This window comes from Strix aluco, chromosome 16 (genome assembly GCF_031877795.1).
Source record: "Strix aluco isolate bStrAlu1 chromosome 16, bStrAlu1.hap1, whole genome shotgun sequence".
Taxonomy (NCBI): domain Eukaryota; kingdom Metazoa; phylum Chordata; class Aves; order Strigiformes; family Strigidae; genus Strix; species Strix aluco.
The window spans coordinates 16,347,803-16,373,319 of record NC_133946.1 but is presented as its reverse complement, the minus strand read 5'-3'; the positions used below and the strand labels follow the sequence as shown (position 1 = coordinate 16,373,319).

The window sequence follows — 25,517 nt, the reverse complement described above, 5'->3', positions numbered from 1 at the left end:
GAGAGCTGCACTGCAGGGTTCAGGCTGCAGCCAGGATATAAGCAATGCTGATGAATGAAGATGTTTATGGCTCTAAATCCCCTTAGCAGTTTACTCCAGGCAGGCCCTGGTGCACAAGTGAATGAATACTGACAATATTACACAAGAGCATTAAAGGGAAGAGATTACATGGGGCTGTGCTATTTACAATGCTTTCCCTCTCAATAATGCAGCTGACCTTTCTGATCTCTGAAAAGCAGCAGATGACTCCACGGGGTCAGGATGGTTAACCCAGATTTTTGTAATACTGGCTGCATTTGCACTAATGCAGAAGTCGTGGGGCTTATTCCCCACCCAGTCCCACCACGTGAGGCTGGGGAGGAGCAGGAGACCCACTTAGCACCTCTCAGCACCAAGGGAAAAGCTAGCAGGGTTGGTAGGGTTTCCTCAGCTGCCCCCTGACCCTGCCACACTCCTCGCAAAGAGGAATTCCTCCTCTGCCGACTGTGCCAGGGACTCTGTGCCAGGCTTTTGCCTGGAATGGTCTGGGCATGCTAGGTATGGAGACTGTGGTGATTTTCAGCTGGTCTGAAGGGCTGCCTCTCCTGCTCCCTCTGCCCATGGCAGCATCTGCAAGGGGCTGCTGGGGCATGCATGGATTCGAGCTGTGCAGTCTGCTCTGGTTGTCCCTGTTTGGCTGCAGGTTTGAAGTGTGGGAAGCCTCAGCAAGCTTCCTTTGCACACCTGAGTGCATTCGTGTCTTGCAACGAGCCATTGGGGGAGAATCTCAGCCCATGGGAGCGGCCCTAGGACAGAGAGAAGGAAAAAGCACATTCGAGAGAGTTTCAAACAGAAACAGAGCTTACTGTTAGATAACCTAAATAAGAGGGAAAAATATACATATGATCACAAATTAACTTGGATTAAAATTCAGGGCAACCTTTTCCTATATCTTTTTAAGAGAGTCTGAAGTCAGAAGTAATCTTGCTTCAGCAGATGGGCTGACAAACCAACCAAAGAATTTGGATCAGAATTAAACAGGCTTTCCTAGCCCTGATGGCGCAATTCTCACTGCGTTCATGTGAGTTTGAGAAGGAAGCAGCAGGCACTCTGAACACACAGGACAGTGCTTTTCAGGAAGCTCTGCTGAAAAGGGGCTTACCAAAAACAAATGGTGCAAAGCTGATCATTTATGACCAGCTGGCAAAACACAACAACAATCTACATCCACCATCGGGGCCTTGATCACAGGAAATGCTCACGCGAAGGTTTGAGAAAGATAATTCAAGCAGCAGTACTGTAAAGCTGGATGAGTATATGGAATATTATTTTTTAGGATACTGGGGAAGAAAGGCATAAAGGTTAGATTCCTGTCTGCTATACTAAGAACAATTAGGGCATAGAGTAGTAAGACACATGCTCAGAGTCCTGCTGTAAAAATCAAAGTTCCTCATGTGCCCATTACATCTCAGCTGTCACCGGTGGCTGCAGACACTATGGAACTGCACACGCATGGCAGGGGGGGAACACACTGGCCTGGCTACCTGGATGCCCCCGAAATCCCACCAAACTCCTCGTTCTGCCACACGCAGCAATGCTGACTTGCACCTACAGGCCTACCCTGGAGCAGCGATCAAAGCACACAGCACTGCATGTCAGCGCACCCTTTGCTCTGCTCTCTGCTTGGTGTTTTGCTTTCATTCTGGTTCTGCTGGGGGCTGCCCCACATGCTGCTGTTGACTCCAAAGCTCAGCCTTCATCTGGATATGCTGTTTTTACTCTACCTCCAGGCTTCCTTTCAGCAGAGGCAATAGCTCCAGTTTACATACTGAGTTTGTAATGCACAAGAAAAGACTAATGTCAGTTAAATACATTTTTACCTATGACTTTAGCAGAGATCTGTGCCTGTCTGCCTACTATTGAAAGCAAGTCTTTTAGCACAGTGCATGGCCAAACCTCCTTTCCATCAGCCCTCCTCTTCCCAGACATTCAGCATCAGTTTCAAGACTAACAAGTAAAATGCAGTAGTACAGCACTTCCAAGGAGGAAAAGTTGAATGAGCTACTGCAGGGACAGTCTAAGCTTTCTGATGTGGACTCCACACTGAAGTAAGCTGTATTCAGAGAAAGCCATTGAAAAAAAAAAGCCCCAAAGGTAATGCTTCAAAGAAGCAAAATCAACATCACCAATGTGCCTAGAGAAATGGAGATCTCTCTCAGGGGTGAATGCAGCTACAGCACCTGAGATATAACCCACGTTGTTCACAGGCTATTGGCACTCCACCTAGCTCCTCTTTCTGAAGTCCTCTTCATCTCTGCTTTCTACAGCTGACAGTGCAATAAGCATTTGGGCTGCATAGTAAGTAGCCATGATGATGAAGCGCGAGTAGGGCACAGGAAAGCAGAACTTGTTAAGTGCAATGGTCAGATCCGACACCATGAACAGCATCGCGCCGATGCAGGCTGAGAGCTTGGTCCATGTCCAGAGGTCGTTGCACAGCTGCATGCCAGCAACTGCTCGCCAGCCCATGAAGCCAATCAAGGCGATGTAGACAGCTACCAGGTAGGTGAATGGGCCTGAGAGGTAGGAGTACAGGAAGGCATAACAGGAACTGGAAACAAGGCCCATCAACAAGCCGGCTTTGAGGTCCAAAGGCTTCATGCCGAAGGCTGAAGAGTACAGGATGTGTGTGATGGCGAACATCAGCAGACCTGGAAAGAGGCATTGACACGGCGAGTGTGACCTTTCAGCAGTGACTGGCAGTTGGTAGCAGAAGAAAACATGGCTATATTGGGTTTTAAATATACCGTGATAAGCACAGGCTTAGATGCCCTTGCAGTGTTACACCCCTTCACACTTCCAGTGGGAACCATACTGACCCCTTGGGATAAAAATCCATGCATAGGAGATCAGCCTTAGCACCAAGCTCCCGCCCTAAGAAAAAGCCCCAGCGCATCTGCAACTGCAGCCCAGTACAACTCTGCGGTGATACAGGCCTTTTTGCTGGGAGGCCAGGTGAAGTGAGCAGCTGCAGAAGGAACAAAGCTTGTTTTTCAGGTGGTTCCTCCTCTCCTGCTTTGGACAGAAGGGTGGGTGCAAGGCACACCAAAGATCATCCCCTCTAACTATCCGAAGTGTTTTGCTCATAGGTCACGTGTGGAACAGGAAGGCTGGAATCAGAGCACTGTAGGAACAAAATCTGAAAAAAGATGCCAATCCCTCCAAACCCAGACACAAAGCCTGACCGTATTTAGCCACAAACCCCAAGGCACTCAGGGACTAAATCTGGCTTCTACTCCATCTCTGCCCATAGCTAGGAGAAACCCAAGCTGGAAAGAAGCAGCTGGCATATTTCAGGGACTGCACCAACGTGATTTGCCAACAATTTTATGGCTATTGCAAGATTCAGATGAACCTTAGCTGGAATCAATCAGTGAAAATAAAATGCCAGCTTCCCTTTGAAGTGCAACACCCCTGAGAAATGCCAGATGTGGGTGTTGGAAGGTACTGCCCATGCGTTACTCACTTGCAACTAATCCATTTGACAAAAAATGTCACAATGTACTGGTACAGCTGCTAACTACTAGCTGTCATGCGAGTTGTAGATAATGGGCGCCAAACGGAGTCCAGCTCCTCTGATCCTCCAGTTCTCAGCCCCACACATGGTGCAGCTGCAGGCTGTCCCACTTCATCCTGGCAAGGTTATTAGAGTAGCTGGAAGTTTTCATGCAGCTCTGAAGCATGAAATGGAGAAAAGGATCTGGGAAGCTGAGTCCTCCAGCAGGACACTTGTTTACATTTAAAGCATGATGCTGTGGTGTAAAGGGCAGTCACTAAAACCTGCTGCTGGCAGATATTTCTTCATCCTAATACTCTTGTGTTGAGACAGCTCAAAGAAGGGGAAGTGTCTCCCTGCCTTTGGGGTGGACAAGATCAGACATCCACTGAAAGCTCAGCCATGGTGGGATGAGAGGGGAACCCACAGGAGGGAGGGGGCTGGTCTGCAAGGTAAGGCCAGACAAAATGGACAGCATGAAGGGGAAGGAAGAGAAGTGCAAAGGAGGGCAACGAGAAATGGATGTTTCACAGAGCTATTACACACCATGGGCACAGCACTGAGGAAACCAAGGAGGGATTTAGGACAAGAGCTGTCTGTAGTGTTATAGTGCAAGAAAGGTTCAAGCCCTGGGGGCAGTAAGGAGAAGAAGATTACTTTGCCCTAGCAGTGAGGAGTGGTTTTTCCTTCAGTGGCATTATATGGAGAGTTCTTGGACAGGGAGCTGAAGAATGTGTTGTCCTTCACGCAGGCAGCTGACAACGAGGAGGAGGAGGGGGAGAGGAGGACAGGATGCAGCAGCCAAGCAGAATCCCACAAAGGCAGGAGGAGCTTTGTGATATGTGGTGAGGCTGGTCATAAACAAGGGAGTCAGCTCCCACGTTTGCTCATTCAACACCCACAAATCAAGCCAGGAACTGGGGAGACCTGTGACGGCTGCACAGGGAGGGGGGTGCATTTCTCTTGCATTTCTCAGCCTTTGGCTTGGTCCTCCCAACCACATCAGGCAGATCAGCCCTTCTCCTCCCTGTCCGCTTCCTTCCCCCGGGTTTCCTTCCCCCTCCCAGCCCCTGGAGTTTCCCCTCAGGCTGGCAATAAGGCCTTTTTGTTAGTCCCTGTCTTCTTCACCAAATGCATAAATTGTTTCTAACTGCCTGCTATCAAAGGAAGTGGATGTTAACACTGTAAAGGATCTTCTACATGCAGTAAGACACTAGTCAGAAAATAGTGTGTTCTTAGTGAACTGAAACAGCAAAAATGAAAAAAGTCAAGTGTGCCAGGAGTAGGTTCCCAGGCTCCTAATTCCCTATAAAGTAATGAACAAATGTCCTTTTATAAACTCATTGACTCAAAAGCTATTCAAATCAGCCCAGTTCCCAACCCTTTTTTCAGCCCAAAAGCTGTAGAAATTGAACAGAAAATACATTTTTATCTAGTATTTCCTCTTATTCTCCTGAAATTTTCAATTCCCACAAACGATGATGTCAAAGGGTTGAATATTGTCAGCTGTCAACAACAGCAGCCTGCTGAGTTTTAAAGTGGAGAAAATACGTTTTGCAGGAGAGGTGAAGGATGAAGTAGGGTGGTGCACTTTATCTGTTAACAGCTGAAACACAAATGTTAACACTTCACTATGGAAGATGGCAGCTTGGATTAGCATGGACTGAGGCAGGCAGGAGACAGCCAGAATGAAGGCTGAGATTTTCAAAATGCTCCAAGAGAGCTTTTCTTCTCCTTGAGAAGAAAAATGTGTCTAAATCCACAAAGCAACACTTCTCAGTTGTGAGACTAGGGTCAAAAATCCAATTTATTTGCAGTTTAAAACACATTAACCAGATACTGAGCTGCTGTGACTGGTTGACCTTCCTCTAGTGTTAATTTGGAGAGGGAACTCAGAGATATCCCAGCTACATGGGAATGGAGAAGCTCGGAATTCGGAACAGTCCATGTACGAAAACGGTCATGGTGAGAATCAGGCCTTGAACGTTTTCCAAGCCACAGCTCAAGGAGCAACTTGAGGAAGCAAAACAGAAGCACAAGCAGTTGGGCTGAGGCAACCTGCACTGAGCCAGGTACCCCTGTTAGGAGGAGGCCCATCGGTGGGAAGGCCAACACTCAGCACAGAGGGGACAGCACCCCAAGAGGAAGCTGGAGCTCCTCAGCAACATGCCCAAGGTTCAGCCAGACAGATCCAATCCTCAGAGCCTAATCTAAATCCCACCAAAATCAGTAAAAATTTTGACATGAACTTTTAATGAGATTGGGATAAGCTCCTGGGAAGGAGGATTAAAACCAGATTCAGAGCATTTGGCCTTTCATATCTGGCATTGCACACACTTCCCTCTCATGAGGGCTTGTGGGAATCCCAGAATAAAACTAGATACTGACCTCATGAGAGGGGAAAAAAAATAAGCCTTTGACTTTCAGAGCTGACAACAGCACAAGTCATAAAATTTCCCTCGTCTCATCACATTTTCCAGTGGGACAGTCACAGCAGCCAGTTAATGGTGGGTGTTAAGCGAGATCCCTGTGCTGGTTAAATTAACTTCAGAAACCCCACCAGTCAGTTTAGTGAAGGACTCAATTGCTGCTGATTTCTTGTGACAGGCCAAGGCCAGGAAGAGTGTTGCTGCAGGCAGGTTCAACGTGGCTTTAAATGATTAATCTAAATCATTATGTTCTAGTCTGCAAACTAGCAAAATAAAACAAGCCTGTGTTGCTCTGAGAGGTGTGGATCTTTCTGTAGAGAAGACAGGCCATTGTGGTAAGGTTTGTCCTTGATTCCCCATCATTTATGTGTCTTGCAAAACAGACATGACTTGTACAACAGGCTGCATGATTCACACTGATGAACCTGCAAGTAGGACAATATTTCTGATGCTTTGGTTTCTAACCTCCCCCAGGCTACAGCCTTGTCTATCAAAACATAAAGGTCCTCTCCACCTGCTCTCCACTGAGGACCTTTGTATCATGTGTCCTATTTCTGATCCTTGTAGCGAAAGGCTGACAGATCTGCCTACAGAGAGGTAGGAGATAGATAATTCCCATAGCTTCATGGGAGCTGCTGAGTGCCATGATCATTTCCTTCTCTTCCCCAGGGATTCTGCTCATGCCAACTTCCCAGCTCCAGCCAGCTGAGATGCTGTAAGCACGTCCCAGGAAACCAAACCTGCCCCAATTACCTCTCTAACCTCAAAGAGAAGCTCAAGAGAAAGACTCATCCATGGTGTGACTCCTCTAACCATGATGGATTTTAGTCAAGGGATGAGTGCTTCCCACTGCCCAGGGCTGACGCTGTACATGAATAAACAAAACACGTGGCCCAGCAACTCATTACTCAATAAGAGGGTAACAGCCAGACACTGTGGCATCCCTTTAGGACTGACACCGCACTCACCATGAATGAAGTAGCCCTGCTCCTGCCAGATGAGAAAGGCGTCTCCCACTGCCGAGAATATGAGTCCCGCTAGGATGCGGCTGGCGCTCCGGTGTGACACTAAGAAGTTAATTCCATGTGCCAGAAGGAAAACCCACAGGCAGAAGATGGGCAGACATTTGATGAGGGCACTGAACCAGGAGGGGCTGGAAGTTGGCAGCCAGAGGACAAAATAGACACAAGTGGCTTTAAAGAAGGGCACCAGTTTGGGGCCTTCACTCTTCACCTAAAAGAAACAAACATTAAAAAAAGAGAAATTAATAGGATCATCAGAAGCATCAGTGGAATAAACTGCATAACAGAACTGTCTCCTTCCTTTTGAAAGCTGCTCTTTCATGTATACTGTCAGATAGCAGCATTTGTACCCTGAGAAAGACTAGTTGAACTTGACCATGATCCTCAGCCTAGACCTTTGTGATCCGCTCTGCTGAAAACACTTCTTGGCTGGTAAGATGGGGTTTGGGTGGTGGAGATGGGGGAAGTTTTAGATACCTTTTCTCTTTATTTGTTCTACTGAAAACATTTAGGCCATCAGTCAAACTCCTCTGGTGGTCCTTACCACCTATCTTATGTTTAGACTAACCCCTTTTATACACCTCCCTTCCTGCAGCTGCAAAAATACTGCACTCCCTAGGAATATCCCAGCAGCAAACAAGCCAATAAAAGTGCAAATCTTCCCTCGCATTTTGGCGAATCCTCTTGCTTGGCCAGTTGCAGGTCACCCTGAGGATACAACCTCTCTTCTAACCCATTCCCTCTCCTGTCCTGTAGCCTCGTGCCTGGAGCTTGCTGTTGGCATCACCACATGACTTCAAAACCCATCACATCAATCTCCCAAGTGAGGATGTCACTTCCTCAGCTGACTAATATGAACATCAATCAGGTGTTGCTTTGTTCTAGCATTACACTAATAATATACTGCCTATATTGAAGGAAATGTTTTGACTCAGGGCTCTACTGTATAAATCCAGACACAAAAAAGCAGCGTGCACACTAGGCTACTCGTAACAAACAAAGCCACAGCAGGGGAAGGGTGCAGAGCTACAGACTCCACAAGCTGAGTCTTCTCTTAACACACACTTAGCTCAGACCACCCTGGACAGTGATAAGATACGTATTGTGTTCACCTGTACTCCTGTCATACTTCTGCATTTTAGTGCAGGTGGGGATAACCCTGTATGAGAAACAAAGCTATGATTTTATTTTCTCCTGGAGTGCAGCTGAGGGCCAAAACAAGGAGAAAAGGAAGAGACTGTGATTGTCTCACGTGCCTGCCTGAGCTGTGTCCTGGGGTCTTCTAGAAGGCCTGTTTCCTCCTGCAGCTAAGGCTATGCAACCTCCAGAGCTCCCCTGCAAGCAGGGGTTCACTCTCAGTCTTCTCATTTCTCTGGTCAAGCAAAATTTAGTTGCTTAGTATCACAACAACTTCCCACTACTCATGGCCTAAGCACACAGAGGTTTTAAGGACTGGAGGAGGACATGGGGAAAAATTTAGAGGCATCAGAGCTGGGTTCACACTGCAAAGTCCACCATAATCTGAACATCCATGTGTGACACTCTGAGGTTGCTTATGTCACGCAAGGAGCCCGTGCTCCAAAAAGCTGCAAAAGAAACATTGGTCTTTTTTTCCAAATCACTTGGCCGTATTTCTGCTTCCTGCATCATGGGACATTGCCATGACACAAAACCAGCATCCATCTTCCTTTGATGCAGTGTGCCTTGGTGCAGGTTGAAGGCTGCGCAGCAAATATCTCCGTGCTTATGGTGCTCAGTTAAAAAAGCCTAAATTCATCAAAATTCAGGAACTGTTACAGACACAAGCAAAGGGAGTCAGGTGAAGCTGAAAGACAGAGGCAGAGGCAGTGGAGGGCATCTTCACATGCAGTATCTAAAAGAGGGAATGCAATCTCTGAAGCAGCAAGACCATAAATAAAAAGCATCCCAAGAAGACAGTGCTTTCAAAATTGTTCTCACATCTGATGGAAATTTCCCCAGCATATCAGCAGTTTCTTAGCAGTAAGGTATTTCATTATTCCTGTATACATTATTCATAGGCTATTGCCAACACAGTTTTTAAACACTCCATTAAACAACCAGGCTTCACAATTCACTCACAAAAGGACATCAGCAAGCCGTTAACTTTCTTGTATTACATGGGGAGCCTGTCATGAGTCCTCTACTTAGGTTGTCTAAATTAATCACTATTTACCACTTCTTGTCTACATTCCTTGGGAGAATTCTGGCAGCAAATAACAAATGAACTTGAAAGAAAAGTCATAAAAGCCCACGTAGTTTCACAGGACTAGGGGTGCCTGGGAACTATGAAGTATTGCAGGAGGAAGAGCGGAGCCAAGCTTCCCCCTCCTTCAGACCCAGCACCTTGCCCTTCTGAAGTGACACATCAGCCTCTGACTACCCAAAGCCAGTGCCCGGCTCCAAGTCTTCCTCCTCCCCTTCTGACTCTTTTTTATTATAAATGCAGTTGATCACATTCCTCCTCTCACAGTTGCAGGCAACAGATGACAGTGCTTCTGGCAGGGTTTCCTCCTCTCCCCCACCAGTTGTGGAGGACCCCACCACACTGCAATGAGCCTGAGATCCTCAGCACGGAAAACTATCAACCTCCAGAGCTATAAAGTGTGAAAGAATCTGCAGCATCAGCAGTGCTCCAGGTCCCTGTAACAGTCTCAGCTAAGGTAGGTAGTTTTGTACCTCTGAAGGCAAAAGTTCAAGTTCAGCCTTGTTTGCAACATATCACAGAGGCACTGTCAGAAGCATACAGGAGAGTATTTGGGTTAATAAACACAAGAAGTTTTATTTAATACCTCATATTAAAAGAAAAACACCTGCTAGGAGCAGTTACCATTACAATCACAGCTTGCCCTCCCCTGTGTGCATGCATGATGAGACAGGTTTTAATTACACTTGTCATTTTCCCCAGGAACCTTGCCTTACTGGATATGAGATATGCACTTGTTTGCTTGGTAAACTTAAAATCACCATTTCTTACTATTTGAATGTGAATTTTCCAAGCCCAGCCAGCATTATTTTAAAATAATGGTTTGTATTATTTCTGTCCTAATAATAATAATTAAGGAATTTTTTAGGCATAAGGGGTCAGATTCCAGTCTCAGTTACTCACCCATAACCCTGGAATTTACAGTGTTACAGAGTCCTTGTATAAGAATAACCTCATATATCTAGAAGGGCTACAAGCTCATTAACACACTTTATTTCTTTATACTTTTTCTACAAGTATACTTCAAATGAGTTTTTTCAAAACATGCCCTTGCCTGTTACTGAATGCTGCAGCTCAGTGGAGCCCCTGCCACAGCTCTGACCAAAATGAGTGCCCCATGAGGGACACCACTTGCTGAGACAGAGGGCTGGGCAGCACATCCTGCTGGGATGGTGTGGCACTGGAAATACTTGGGAGAGGTCTCCCAGGAAAAACTGAGGTAACCAGAGGGTGAGGCTGGGCCCTCTGTTTGGACACTTGCCACCTGGAGAACAAGTCAAGGCTGGTATTGGGAAACTGTGTACCAACACGAGTGGAGGCTGTGGCTTCAGGAAAGCCAAGCACATAATCCATGACTGGACTTGCCTGTACCTCAGGGAAGGGAACATTATTTCTTGGCTGCAAGGATAAATTGCATCAAACGACCCATCTCCTTTGCACCTGTGTCTCAGAGACAGAATGTGAGACGGGGCTGTGCTGTGGTGTTGGAAAAGGAAGCACCTGATGCAGGTGACAAGATCCTTTTTGCTCATGTATGTGATTGACATGGCTTTAAGCCGGGCTTTTGTTACAAATTCTATTGCATTTCTCTTCCCACTTCTTTTCTTCTTCCACTGCTAATTTACTCTGTGCTGAAATGCAGTACAGAAAAGATCCTGAATACAATGACAAGGCAATATTTCCAAGTTTTGAATTTCTATACTGTGCATAATTCAGGGCATTTTCTCAACTGCTATGACTACTAAGTTACTTAGAGTCTTTTAAAATTAGTTTAAATTGCTGTAAAGCCACTATCTCTGTATTTGTGGAATTACAGTAAACGTATAATTTATTAAATTATCTGTATCCAACCAAATCCAATGAAACCCTCCAGGACTTAGAAGACTAGGAGGAAGTTGTGTCCTGGCTCTCACCAAGAGGTTTTGGACCAGATGATCTCCAGACATCCCTTCTAACCTCAACCATTCTGTGATTCTGTGGTCTTCAAACAGAACATGGTATTGGTGGATGGAGCTCTCTGGTGGCTCAGGGCTCAGATATCCACCTCCCTACTAGGTATTCATAGGTTTACAGTATCCCTTCTTGTTTTGTCTGTTCTCATTCTGCTCCAGTATGAAACATTGCTCATTTCCTTGTTACTGTTATTCAACAGTGACAGATGACACTATCACACAAGTATTCCAACCATGTTGTGATTTGGTATTGGTGTAAGACACGTTGAGAGGTCAGGCTAGCCGATGAAGAAACACAGTTACCGGAGAAGTGGCAGACCTGAAGAAGTAACTCTGGGCAATAAGGACTGACAAAAAGTTCCCAGTGTCAAAAATACAAGATGTAGCACACAAACATGACCAAAAGCTTCATACAACAGCTCCTAAGCTGTATCCACAAATTTGTTATTGGTGACTCGCCAAGAGCCCAGGGGTCCCTGCTGCATGATCTCTTCTTGCACCTCCCTGCTATGCAGCGCTCGGAGATGCTCATGATTCACCCATGTGTAAACCAATATTCACTCCGGGCTATGACCTGGGGAACATCTATGCTACTCCTCAGCAGCATGGACGGCCTGTTCTGACTGCTGCAGGCACATAACAGAGCCAAAAAAGTTACAGCTAGTTCCTCTACCCCAGAATAAGCTGCATCCACAGAGGAATGGCTACATTTGTAAGACAGTGCCCTGATTTTGGAGCCAGTTGTCTGTATCTACATCCCAAGTGGGATGAAGAAGATCCAGCTGCCACTTCTTGCTCCTGAGGTACAGAAGAACGTCAGAAGCTTGTTGCTTTGAAATGCTAAAGTTGGACAAAGTTCACTGTTCCTAAGCCTCACACTGGTCCCAGGAAGCAACATGGAGTATCAAATAATGCTCCTCTCTCCACAAGTCCCCTAAATCAGCCCGTACAGAAAACAATTATACAGCCTCTTCCAGACACCAGCTGTGTGCCAACCTGCTGTGAGGTATGGCTCATGCCCACTGGGCTGTAAAATGCTGCTTTCCAGGAAAAGTGTTTTAAAAATAATACCCCAGCTATTCCACTGAGCAACACTTGAGCACAACTGTGCGCACTGGCCAAAAAAAGCTGGGCCATTGTCCTGCACCCATCCCTCCCAGCAGCCTTGGCTGGCCAAGTACCATTTTGTGTATCCACAGCTGAGCTGTTTCTCCTGGCTTTTGGCATCCTGCATCACGGATCCTGCCTTGGTTCTGCCCTACTGTGACAATAGCTCTTACCCCCAGTTGTGCGCCACTAAATGTTTATGTGGCTTTGCTGCCATGTATTATGCTGCTACGGCAAGCCCATGGCTCATGTTTCTCATTCCCCAGAATATGTGGCTCTTTGCAAGGCACCAATGATCCTCTGTGCAGTTTGAGTCACACAGCGAAGGCTGCTTCAGCCTGGGGATAGACCACAGTTAAGACACAGTACGTGCAACAGGCTCTCATCTACGGAGCAATGGGGAACCAGCACAATTCCCCATCAGCCTGAGCCTACAGAAAACCCATCTTTGTGCTTAACCAAAATTAGTAGACCGTAAGGAGAAGCCTGTGTGTGCACAGATCATAGCCAGAGGCAGCCGATTTTCACCTGAATTAAATGACACATCAGCTTTTGTTGAACCAAGGAGGAACCCAGCAGTGCTGGGCAATTCCTGGCCATGAACCCGCATGAGCTGACTGCAGAGCCGCCATCCTCCTGGGCTTGCTTGCACGTTCACACCTTTGCTTAGATGGTGTGACATCAAGCCTTCTGAACGTGTACACACTGAAACTGATATAAAAGGGAAGTTTTTGGCAGGGGGGCAGATGTGTGTGTAATAGGGCAGATTCAGCTGTTTGGTAGCCAAATTCACCACTTAAATCTTCCCTATCCTGGGTGGACGCAGGGGCTGTCACAACGACCAGCCTTGGCGTGGGCCTCGCCTGGCCACAGAGCAAAGGTCCCAGCGGCCACTCAGGCTGCTCAGCTCTGCATCCCTCCTGGGCGGCTTGCAGAGGTGAGGGAGGAGGAGCCAGATGAGATGTAAAAGGGCCAGCCAACTGGTGCTTTTCACTCCAGAGGGTTGCTGAAATATTAGGGCTGGCTGGGACAGCCCTAACCGGTACGCTCTGGTGAATGCAGGTGAGTGCAAAATGCTTCACCTCCAACTCTGTTCTCCCACTCTGCTCTCCTGCAGGAGCAAACATGCTCCTGGGGGAGAACCGATTGTCTTTTGTCGAGGAAGGCTCTGGCTCATAAATGCCCCAAGTTGTTCCTGAATAAAATTCTGAGAAAAAGTGCTTGTTTAAGGAGCGTGGGGAAGAGTTACTGAACCAGCCAATCAACCTGCCTGAAATACTGTGCAACATATTTGTGCAATTAATAAGAGGGTTTATGTTTGTGTTGGAGATGCCATGGGCCACGCATCCAAGGTAGATGGCTCCTGTTCCTGCTGCAGGAAATTCAGAATGATAGATAAACCCTCCTCCCCTCACGTGAAGGCAAGATCGTAGAGGCTCCATCTGAAATGGAATTGTAAAATCGCTAATAAATCACCAAGAAGATGGTACATGATTTGCCTTTGGGAGAATGCATGTGATGATAATCCTCTGTCTTCTTCAATGCAATGAGTTTCACCAGGCCTTGTGGTGCTTTGTTGCAGCTACTAGCACTCCCCAGCACAATTCAGGGCCTCCATTTCTCCAACAAGGGTAATGCAGTGAAACTCATCTTGTGCTTGGCTGTCCAGCCAGACCTGTTCACAAGTGATCAAAAAATCATGGTTTTGTCTGACAGGAAAGCCTCCATCATTCAGTACAAGCCAGAATAACAGGGCTCGGCCTGAACTCTTCCCACCTGCAAAAGGACCATCCTCCCAGCTCAGCCACATGAGGCAGGAGCTGTGGGTCCAAGGCAGCTATTCCACCCACAGGGTCTCTTCAACTCCTCCTGCAAAACAGGGCTGGTTTGTTGGCTTCTCTCATCCCTCCCTCTACCCCATCAGCCTGGGTACCCTCTTCCTCCCCCCAGTTAAGCCAAGTAAGCTCCAGCCCCATTTCCCAGCTTTTCTCCACAGCAGAATGACACACAGTTGAGAGCTAGAAATACTTGACTTCTTTTTCTTAAGACCAAGCTATGGCTATTTGCCAGAAAAATACAATTAAAAATTTGGCACGGGCCCTCACAGTCCTTGGGTGGTAAACTCAGATATATTGCTGCACAAGTTCTTGGCATCAGAAAAATCACCGTTTCGTGAAGGCACAGGGGAGCAGGCAGTGGGTGAGGATTAATCATCTGGCATTGAATGAGGGCCCCTGTGCAGGGCTGGGCTGCTCCACACACAGCTGCACGCAGAAACGAGAACCGCAACAAAAAGTTTAATTTCCAAGCCAAAATCCTGCCCGACTTGCAGTCACATCAACATTCAACCCAATCTCCGTATTAACCGTGGCAGGGATGAAAACCTATCAGCACCAAGGTTATAATCTTCCAGACGAGTGTCTTCCCCCCAGATGCAGAAAGAAGGGAGGAAATTTGGAGCAGCAGCTTCCCCGCAGACGCCTGGCAGCAGGGCAATGTTTGCTGCAGCAGCAGGGGAGACCACCGCTGCCGTCCCTGCAGCACGCCTGGGCACAGCATGGCCACCCAGCTGAGCAGCGCCAGGCCAGCGTCAAGAACGGGACGTTTTGTACCAAGCCAGCTGGGGAGCACGTGAGCAAGGCTCCTCGTGCCGTGGAAATACCAGCGATGCGAGATTGCAGACGCGGCTGTTGCGAAGGTCCTTTTCCCAATGTTTGCTCTCCGAGCACGACTTCTCCACCACAGGCTGCTGTCTGTCTCTAGCTGCAGACACTGCTCAATGCTTTATGTTAGCCACGCTGTGATCTACCACCAAACCTCCCTATTATCTGTTGTATGGGAGTAAATTTCTGAAGGGGATTGTCTAGGATAGGTTTTAGGAGAAACTGAACTGAACTGCACTGATCACGCAACGTATGAAGGATATTTAAATAAATGGCTCAAGAAGGTAGAAGAGATAGGAATTAGACAAGCTTTGTGGCCTTCTCCAGAGGACAGCAAAATAGCTACAACCATGAATCCTTGTGCAGTAGTCAGGGAGGGAGACGAGCAGTAAGAGACAAAGGTGGCAGGCAGCCTTCACTTCTGCCCCTTCCCAGGTTAAGGCAGGAGGAGCCAAACTGCCACTCACATAGAAATATAGCAAAGCCCGTGTTAGCAAAGCTGCAGTACGAATACAACAGCAGTCCTGTCTTGTCTTCAGTTGTTTAATGAAGAAATTAAAAAACACTGGGTGCTGAGAGTCACCCTGACCATGCTGACGGAGCTAATGAGGCCAGTTTGGCTCAGCAGCCAATGTGACCTGGGAGCTCTTGGACATTGCAGCTCTCTGCTGCTATACGCATGAGCTAAAAATGCATCTGCAGACGCCTGGGACATAAAATAGTGTGGGGGAAAGCCACAAAGAGGAAACTGCAGTATCGCCTTCAACAGATTCCTGCAGGAGGCCTTAGAAATGTGAGGGACTGGTCCCATAACAACCCAGAGTCAGGTACTTCTGGAGCCAAGGAAATAATCCCCGCTGCATCAGGACGCTGCCTGTGCCACGTGTTGCATCAGAAGCCCACTCTTGCTTCTTGCCTTTTTAACCACAACATTGCCCAAAGCTATCTTGAGACACTGGACCACGGTGTTCGCTCCAGCAAGTAAGGAAATTATAACATCCAAAAAGGTATCTCCTTTACCAAACAGAAGAAATTGGGTTAGCTCGGCTAACTGTGGTCAACAAGCTGTGCAACACCATGTCCGGGGCCTGCCTCCTCTATGCAGGACTGACTGTTATCAGCAGGGAGTCCTGATACCAGGCAAAGTGAGATACCGCTACATCAGCCAATACTTTCAAAAGTCGCTCGGGTATCTGCCCTTGGCTTCCTAGGACCTCGGGGAAGCCTTCAAGATGGCAAAGCCTTTATTTAGCAACTCATAAAAATCAAATTACAGACAAACACATTTCACCCTGAACTGAAGACTCTGCTCAGATGTATGTTGTTTTGCTAGGGCTTGTTTTGGTTGGGTTGGGTTTGCTTTTTTCCGTTAGCAAGCATCATCTGTCCTGTCTACCAGACTGGCACAGGACCACAAGCAGGGCTATTTTAACAACCTTTTTTTAACCTGCAGTGGTAGTAATTGACTCCACACCTGTAGCAATCCTACAGCTGTCAGCAGTTTTGGAGATTGCCTTCTGAGTACAGTCAGCAGCGTACCATTACCAGTGGCCAACAATGTTAAACCACTCAAGAATTCAAATGTCTCTGCAGGGCTGAAGGAGCCGTCACAGACAAATGTTTTCAGCATAGTCCACTGGTTCTCAAAAATGAAAGCAAAAAAATAGCATTTGACTGCCAGCATCTTATTTCAGAGCAAAGATTGCTTTTCCCTCCTGGGATTCCAGATCTTCCTTTCTGTGTAGCAGAAAGCAAATGTCTCCGAACATTTCCTTTGCTGTAACACTCACAAAAGAACCCCTTGCAGATGTTTAAAAACCTGTACCACAGTGGATCTGCCTTTTCACTTTGCTCACCAGAGCTGCAGTGCCACCACAAAGGCACGGCACCCTTCCTGGGCGAGCGAGGTTGAGTGGGGCTGCGTCCCCTCATGCTGCCCAGCACCACAGGGGGATGCTGTGAAGCCACGGGGAGCTCCAGGAGACAACCAGCACCCCGGAACACGCAGTCGGTGGCTGTCCCAGGCAATTCCCCTCATCATGGGAAGGGGCAATTATTTGGCTTGTCACACTAGAATCCAGATAAAAAATTTCTACTGCTTATGGAAAAGTCTCTGCAGCTCATCCTGGGGATGGTTTCCAGGCTACGAGCACACGTTCTCAGGAGACTTGTCATTATTTATATCACACTCTCCTGTGAAAGAGAATGCAGATTTCTGTTACCCAGGAAAAAGTAGTGTTAGGTTTCATGTTGTTGTAAGCATTATCTTGGAGAGCTGGGGAAGTCCTGCGGGCTGTGGGGCACAGGGGCATAGCAGAAAGCAGCACGCCCTTGCAAGGCCCATTGCTGCAGACAAGTGCCACACAAACATCTGCCCCACAAGCTGTGTGGCAAGACTGGGGCCTCTCTCCAGTCTCTCTGAGATGGGTGCAGACCCAAAATAAAATGTCCCAGGGAGAACTGTCAGTTCTTTCCTTGTCAGCACGGAGGGCAGGCTGAGCCTCTAGGTAACAGCAATGAGGGGTCTGCACACAGAGCGTTTTGTACCCAGGGCTGAAATCCATTCTTTGCCTTCACACTCCCACTTCCAGCTTTATTTGCACCCCACAACCCACTGCAACACTGATGTCCTTGTTGGAGGGCATGGCCACAGCAAGAGGGGATGCAGAGAAGAATGGGTGCTCGGGGGAAACAGGCACTTGGCAAAGCTCTACCCTGCCACGTGCCGGTAGGGATTGATATCTGGGAGGAAAGGGAGGCCCTTCCATCCAAAAGCAGCTTCTTCAGCTGAGAAGACCTCATTTTACCTACAACCTGTGGGGAATTAATGCAGGTCTGGAGAGTGTTGCAGGCATTGGTGCTGTCACAGCCCTTCACAGTAACAGTCGAAGAGCCATTAGTGTAGCAGAGAAGGCAGGTGACACATGACAGGCTATACCAGCCCTACCAGCCATTCCCAGAAACGTGCCAAGAGTGAAACCACCTCCAGCACCCAAAAGACACTTCTGCAGCTCAGCTTTCTGGCTCACACAACAGATTCGTGCACATCTGGCAGGTAAGGCTTTTCCAAAGCAACGGGAAAGCAGAACTGAGAGAGGGGAAGGCTCCCAGTGGCTGGGAAAGCTGGCAGCTCTACACAAGAGACTCACGCTGTACAAATCCTCACAAGGGGCTGCAATAAGATCAGCCAAGTCTGGCAAAAGCAAACAGGGCTGTGCTGGGAAACCATGGAGGGACAGTTCAGCTTGTCTTGTGCCTAATGGAAAGCTGAATTAAAAACTCTGCCTGTGTATCATGTCCTGCAGGCTGAAAGCTTGCAAAACACTGATGTTAAAGAAAATTAGAGGGAAAAATAGCAATGTACCCCAGTAAAGATGTGTATTTAGAGAGGTGCCACTCTGGTACCTTATGAAAAAGCAGCAGCTCTCCCCATGTTATGATGGAACCAATATGCTTTAAGAGACAGGAGGATGTAAGGTCAAAGTATGACAGTGGAGTCACAGTTTTTTATTTCCAATCTCTATCCTTGTGCCAAGATGTTGTGACCTAGGCAAGTCAGTATCAGACACAAATGACATGAAGATAAACTGGACTTTCCCAGCCAACAGATGTGCAGTGGGAAGGTGCAAACACTAATCTGCACAGACTCTAACCCACAGACTCCCAGGATTCACACTGATATATCAAGAGTTTCACTTGCAAAACCCCTGCTGTATTCAGGCTGCATATACAAACGCAGACCATGCTCACAAATGAGTGTGCAGCTGCTTACCAGTGTTATGCCCTTTATATTGAGGGTGCAACAGGACATTAGCACATAGATGTATGCACAGATGCAGGGGACATTAGCCAAGTGGAAACTTCACAAACATCAATTAAGTGATAAACTTGTCATCACGCTCCTTTTATATACGGGTTGCAGGGAAAAGCCATGCAACTTGCCTAGTTCCTCTTGCAACGGAGAACAAGGCGGGACTGCTATCCAAACACCCTGGCTGGCTCTGAGTTATGCCGTAACAAAACCAGAAGACACAAGCAGATAGGGATATGGCAGCTGAGCTATGGTCTCAGCTGGCACAAGCCCAGTTCTGCTGAAGCTATGTGAGACAAAATGACTCACGTAAGGCTGAGGATCTGCCCAGTGTGTCTAGTATGTGCCGAAAAATATGCAGCTGGCTTAATGTCAATCTTACCCTCAATCTCAAGCAACAATTCAGTCAGAGGCTAATTGCAACCAGCAGAAATGCACTCATTTTGATACATATTCGGATATTTAATGCCTGATGCCAACTAGTGCCATATCTGTCTCCAAAGCTGGTGTCTGATGAGGGGCATGAAATGAAACTTCACCATTCAAACTTGACAAAAGTCCTAAGGCCAATTCATAAACATGGCTTGTCTCCTCTCCCCTCCGTCTTGGAAAGTACCTGTTTTGCAGTAATGTACAGGAATTCTTTTTTGGGAGGAGGTGTAGCCTGCTGGTAGAAGCAAGGCATTTCCATAAGCTCACAACAAGGTGAATCAAAACAGCCACCGTCCTCATTAACAGGCAGATTTGCAACACAAGAGTCAGCCCACAACACTAAATTAACACAAGAAGAGACACAAGTTGCACTTACCCAGGGAGAAACTGGAGCCCTGTGCAATTCTGGGTCAGAGGCTTTGGTGTGAGCCCCTGGGCTCTCTGCAGGGGTCTGAAATCCTTCCCACCCCAGCACTATTGTAATCTTCCAGGAAAGCTCTCACCCAGCCCATCTACAGCCTTTCAGCTCTGGGGGCATCTAATCTCCTAGACAGTTTTCTGCTCCATGTCACCTGGATATTTGTTCACGTTCAGCATTACATGGAGGGATGCTCTTGACTGACACACTTGTCATACAGAAACCTGTCATTAGCTTAAATGCTATTTAGATTATGGCAGTATCAGAAATGGATGTAGGAAGGGCACAAGCAGCCCAGAAGAAGCAATAACCATCACCTTCATTTTGGGCATGCTGCAGTAAGCAAAAACTACATCTCTACTGCAATGACGAATCTATTGGGCACTGTGTGACATGAAGGGCAGTAGAAAAATTGTGTTAATATAATAGCCACTTAGGCCTCTGGGAGGGAAGGGAGTTACATAACTAATAATCTTTTCCCTGTTCAAGAGTTTCCACATGCTAGCAGAAGACAGGTTCCAGATGCCATCTTTTTCTAAGAGTCTAATTTCACTGGAGTTATTACTTCCTCAGTACTATGCAGTTACCCACAGAGAAAGATAACTTTGGCTCTGCTGTCGCACTCAGTGTATTTTGGATATAGATACTTGAACAGGAGAACAGAAGAAATGCATCTCTGTCCATTCAGAGGAATTACGTACAGGCTTCTGAACTGGACCCATAATCTCAATGCGCAAAGCACACTTTGAACAACAGACACATGTGACTTGAGTGATATACTTGAGTTAATGAAGCCTTTAATCTACAGCACTGCCTGCAGCAGCGATTGTCACTAACTGCTTAATGCAACCACACTGGGACTGGGAAGGGCATGAGAGAAGCCCGCACTTTGTAGCCTCCAATTTCAGTTACCCATATTTAAGCCCACCCTCTCATAGCAACAGCTACAGCAAAGAATGTCAGTGTCATAGCAAGAATGTGCAAGTTCAGTCTGAAAAAATAAAACGTGGCATGTAACACTCTGCCTGGGCTCTAGCTGGCATAATCAGCACAGGTTTTTGCTCAGTAGGACCAAAGCTTTTAGGCTTCTCCCAAAAGGTGTGACTGACGTAAATGTTACTAAGATCCTGCTAAGCTTACCTAAGGTGATGATTCCCTCCTTCACTTCACTGAGTTCAGATGTTTAGAAATCTTTTCTATAATTCATTTAAATTGCCTTGGTTTTTATACAAGTGCCATATTTCCATAATTGTCTATGTGGTATATAAATGTGCATGTTTACAAGCCTCCTGCGTAATAAAATCACAATTTATGATGGATTTACGTAATGGGGAAAATTACAATGAAAGCACAAATGTTGCGTATAAGCAAAGAGAACAAGTAAATTTAACCTCTCTACCGTAAGACTTACTTCTGACTTAGGTGGTTGCTAACATTTCATTCATTAATGCAGAAATAATACATCCTCTATTTAAGAAGCAAAGGCTGAAATAGTTCAAAGTGCGATCTGGTTTTCTTGTTTTCAACAGCAGTTTGAGGATTATGGAGAACGGTTTCTAATAATAAACCTTTGAAACTATGCTTAGACCTACTACTGCTACAATTGCCCATAGCACGGAGTCTCTAAGCAACGTGATTTACATCAGGTTTCTATATTCATCTGGATCAGTGTGGTTTGGTCCCTCTTCAGAATCTCAAATGATACACACCCAATTCTTCAGCCCTATTCAATATCTGTTACTGATGAATGCCTTTCCAGATCATACCTTTCAGGTTTTTTACCCATTTTTTGTAAGTGACCTTTAAACTCCCCCCAAGTGACATCCTGCACCTACGCAGGGGGTCGACAAGGGCTGCCAGGAGGGCTGCTGGCTGCTTCCCACCTAGGGGGGACGGGCCAAGGGCTCGACTTGCCTGATGCAGCCAAAACAATATATTCTTCCCCAACCCAGCTACCTCTGTTTAAAGATGCAAATACATCAGAGGACAAAAGGGAAGGGATGGGGATTGTTGAAATAAGCTTTCAGGGTAAAAATCCATCCCAATTACAGAGTTTCACCTCCCTTCCACACATAGGACTGTGCTAGGCCAAGTAAAAGTCAGGTGCAGAGGGGATGTTGTAGGGACGAGAGCCCTTAGTTCATCTTGCTCAGAGTCACCCCAATATCATCTATAACTGCCCCCCAAAAGAGACTGATTCTCAGCCAATCAATGGCTTTTTATTTCCCATGCGCTGTTCTCCTCAAGGTGGTGTGAAGCCCTAAACTAAGTTTAGCCCTAACTTTAGGGGAAAAATAGGGTCCCTCTGAGGAAGGAGCATTATGTAAATGGCAGAATGACTGTGTGTCTCCAGGCTCATCTGCACACTTGTGGCCCTGGCAATCATGGTGCCTGCTGGGCAGAAAGGTCCTTAGGGCAAGGGATATCTCCCACAAGCTCACACTAAAAACTGCTTAACCAATAGAGGAAAAAAAAACAACCCAACAGGACAAAAATCACTAATGAGGTAATCTCAAAAACGACTTTTATTAAGATGGGACCAGTGATGACTGAACATGAAGGGAATTAAACCTCACATATCCACAAAGCAAATGCATCTTTTATTAACACTGCTCTCCAACCACAGGCTCTCAGCCCACACAGCTTTATGCAGAAAAAACAGCTCTTAATCAGAGCAGTATCAAGAAGAACAATTTTTAAGCAGGATGCTCCTGCTTGCCTAGCAGAGTAAGCAGTGAAAGCTTCCCTCCAAGGTGACTTCCAACAGAGTGAGCATTGCTCACCAGCTGGAACAGGACTGGCAGACAAATGCATCTTCTCTGCCACAGCCCAGCGCCATGCAAGTCTAGACTTTGGCATCAGCGGGATCCAAAAACTTTATCCCAGCTGAGGACCTGGCACAATACATTAAAAGGTATTTTGGCCACAGACTCGTGGGCATGCTCCCCCCAGCAGATCTGAATTGTGCAGCACCAGAGAGAACAGCCTGCCTAGCTCTGCACAATGCACGCCAGCCCCCCCGGGCCATGATGCACACCTGGCAGCCAGCGCGAACAAGCAGTCCTAGCCGCCGTCTACTCCCTAGCTTCCTCTCCATGGTCTGTGCCTCCTTGCGTGGTTTCTTCCAGCTATCAGTTGTACAGCAGACCTGGAGCTCGGGGTTTCTCACTCTTGCTACAAGAGTGTCCTAAAGAAGGAAAGAGGAGGAGACACAGGAGACCAGGTTGCATGCAAGTAGTCAGGGCCATCTGCTGCAGTTATGTACTAATTGCTTTGAAAACGGGAAGCAAAATCATGTCACTCTCGGTTGTGCTCTTCTAGTGTCCTCCCCATGGAGGTTGATGCTGCAGTGTACTGGGAGAGGACATACACTGTAGACAAATCAATTCCTCTGGCCAATTTGGTTATGCCTCAGGTGCTGCCCCCACAGAAAGCATCACCATCGTATGTCACAGCAGCAATAGCCGTGCTGGCTCCAAACACCTGGTCTATCTGTGCAGCAAAAGGCAGTGCAGTACAGAGATAGGGCCTGGGCTCCAAGGGTAGCCCTGGCTGTGGTCAGACCGACTGCCAACCGCTGTCCCCTTCAGCAAGCGACTTGCTGGAGGGAGCCCGCCAGCTCTACAGCCACCCTGCTTCTCACCCCCGTGCAGCTCCAGCTGGCAGCTGTGCAAGGACCACGCCACGCTCCTGTTCCAGCCTGCCCTTCGTGGACCGCGGCACAGCCGACGCAGGAGCAGCAAGCACAGGGCGCTCCTTCGGAGGGACGGCGATGTGAAAACCCACTGAAGGTGATGTGTCTGCTCCTTAGCAGACTGAAGGCTTGCAGCTCTTTTTTTATGAGCTCTTTGGATGATCAGGCGCCCTCCTCTCCCACCTCTACAGCCACGGCAAACAGCTGCGGCTCTGGTCGCAGCTCCCGGTCTCATTGTCCCTCCAGCTCTCGGCAGCTTCACACCTGCATTAGTTGCCTTTGGTGAAGCAAAGAGTCAGTATGTCAGGGATGAAGCCAGAGCAGAAACGTGCTTTGTTACATGTCAGAAGGGCAAAAGAAGAAAGCAGGGGTTTTTTTCACTTTCCTTCCCAAGTTACCTTCCTAAAGTGTGACTTCCAGTGTAGGTAAAGCCTTCTGGTCTGAACTATGTACACACTCCCCATCACAGACTCGTGCTTTAGTCATTTGCCTCCTCTCAAAGCTTGCTTGAAATATACTCTGCAAGACCACCCTGATTCACTGGCCTTAATGGCCAAGTACTGCGTCCTGTGAATTGTGAAACAAACTCTGCCAGTTTTTGAGCCATTCCACTATTGTCCCAGCATGAGATTTTACTTCCAAGGTACATGTACACAATTCACCGTAACCAAAAGCATTACTTAAGGATGAATTTAGCTTAAAAAAAAAAAACAAACAAAAGGGTTTGGCACTACAATGGTATAATTTACAAGCTACTTCCCTCTGTCTCTGAAGATAAAAGTCACCCCCAGGCTGCTGATGAATTTACCAGGTACATGTTAATAACTGGGGGAAAATTCATCTCAGTACCAGACAATACAGGCTGCTGTGCAGAACTGGCAAAGCAATTTAAATGTTTTGAACCCTGGCTTTGTGAGTTAAGAACAGGGAAAGGACGGGATTTCTACCTGTGAGAGAGAACGCAATGGACTGGCCATTAACCAAAATATTTCAAAACAGGATGATAACAGATCCACAGGGAACCAGGATACCAGCAATAGATGTTCAGTGCCGCAGCGAAGCACCAGACAACTTTCCGACCAACAGGCAGCTATTCTTACAGCACGCATTAGCCTGCAGGTGTATTCAGACAAATCCCTCGCTTTCTAGAAAGAGGAACATGCAAAGCACCATGTCTAACAGCACAGCTTCTCTGCTGTTCTGGCTGAAAGCATTTTGACTTCTTTCGGCATAGAAACACCCTTCCTTCACCCGCAGGGCCAGGATCTGGCATTGCTGGCGTGAGCCGCGGCTACTTCAGTCCCCAGCTTTGCTCCATCAGTCCAGCTGCGCTGCTACACACGTCACCTGCTACATGCTGTCACTGGACAGCCCTGAGGCGCTACCTGATTGCCGGTTACGTTAATTAAGCATCGTGACTCCCCCATGAGACAGGCAGGAGACACCATCCCCGTCTCACGTCGTTGGAAGGTGGAAGTGCCAGACGGGCTTGTCGGGGGCGACGAGGTCTCAGTGGGAGGTCGCCCAGCCTAGGGAAACGTCTGCCCGACGCGGTGGCCGACACAAGCCTCAGGCCAGGCCGTCCCCTGGGCAGCACAGCCAGCTCTGGGTGCGCCGGCAGAGGTGCCGGCGAGGGCAGGGAGGCCGCGGGGGCAGGAGGATGCTCCCGGGGGCAGGAGGATGCTCCCGGGCGCTGCCGCGGCGCAAGGCCAGGGCAGCTGGAGCGGCGCCGCGCCGAGCCGGGTGCGTTCTACGGGCAGCAGAGGTGTGAGAGATAGTGTTCCACAACACAGATGACAGGAGGAGGAGGACGAGCGGGAGCGGCACCCGGGCCGGCGCGACGCGGGAGCAGCGCCTGGCGCGCCGGCACCGGCGGGGGCGGGGGGGGCTCCGCCAACGGCCGCTGCCTCACGCCCCCACGCCCCGGGGGGCACCGGCGAAGGGGGGGGGGGGGGCGGCCTGACGGGCGGCCGTGGGAGGGGGCGCCGGTCCCGCTCCCCCCGCCCGCCGCGCGGCCCGCACTCACCACGGTGACGGGGGACACCATGTCGGCGGCGGCGGGGCGCGTCCTGCTGCTGCCGCCGCTGCTGCCGCCGCTGCTGCCGCTGCTGCCGCTGCTGCTACTGCCGCCACCGCCGCCACCGCCGCCGCCGCTGCTGCTGCTGCTGCTGCTGCTGCTGCTGCCGCTGCTGCCGCCCTGCCGCCGGCCCGCTGCCCGGCCCGCTGCCCT

The 25,517-nt window shown here is 48.2% G+C and overlaps 1 protein-coding gene and 1 long non-coding RNA gene across 2 annotated transcripts; both read right to left on the bottom strand.

Moving 5' to 3' along the window:
- Window positions 1–639: 639 nt before the first annotated feature.
- Window positions 640–25,517, bottom strand: TMEM86A (transmembrane protein 86A). The gene is made up of 3 exons (XM_074841917.1): window positions 25,314–25,517; window positions 6,933–7,197; window positions 640–2,690 (listed from the first exon to the last, which is right to left on the bottom strand). Exons 1-3 carry the CDS (start codon window positions 25,332–25,334, stop codon window positions 2,263–2,265), a joined length of 714 nt encoding a protein of 237 aa, XP_074698018.1. The 5' UTR covers window positions 25,335–25,517; the 3' UTR covers window positions 640–2,262.
- LOC141930708 (uncharacterized) lies at window positions 22,101–23,279 on the bottom strand. The gene is made up of 2 exons (XR_012625386.1): window positions 23,237–23,279; window positions 22,101–22,780 (listed from the first exon to the last, which is right to left on the bottom strand). It is a non-coding gene; the product is annotated as an uncharacterized LOC141930708 (long non-coding RNA).

Bases quoted from the DNA above. Each gene is read 5' to 3' on its own strand.
- TMEM86A (XM_074841917.1), bottom strand. From the start codon at position 25,334: ATGGTGTCCCCCGTCACCGTG. The intron at 7,198-25,313 runs GTGAGTGCGGGC...TGTTTCTTTTAG, and splicing joins TGGTGTCCCCCGTCACCGTG to GTGAAGAGTGAAGGCCCCAA. The intron at 2,691-6,932 runs GTGAGTGCGGTG...GCCTCTTTCCAG, and splicing joins GCAGGGCTACTTCATTCATG to GTCTGCTGATGTTCGCCATC.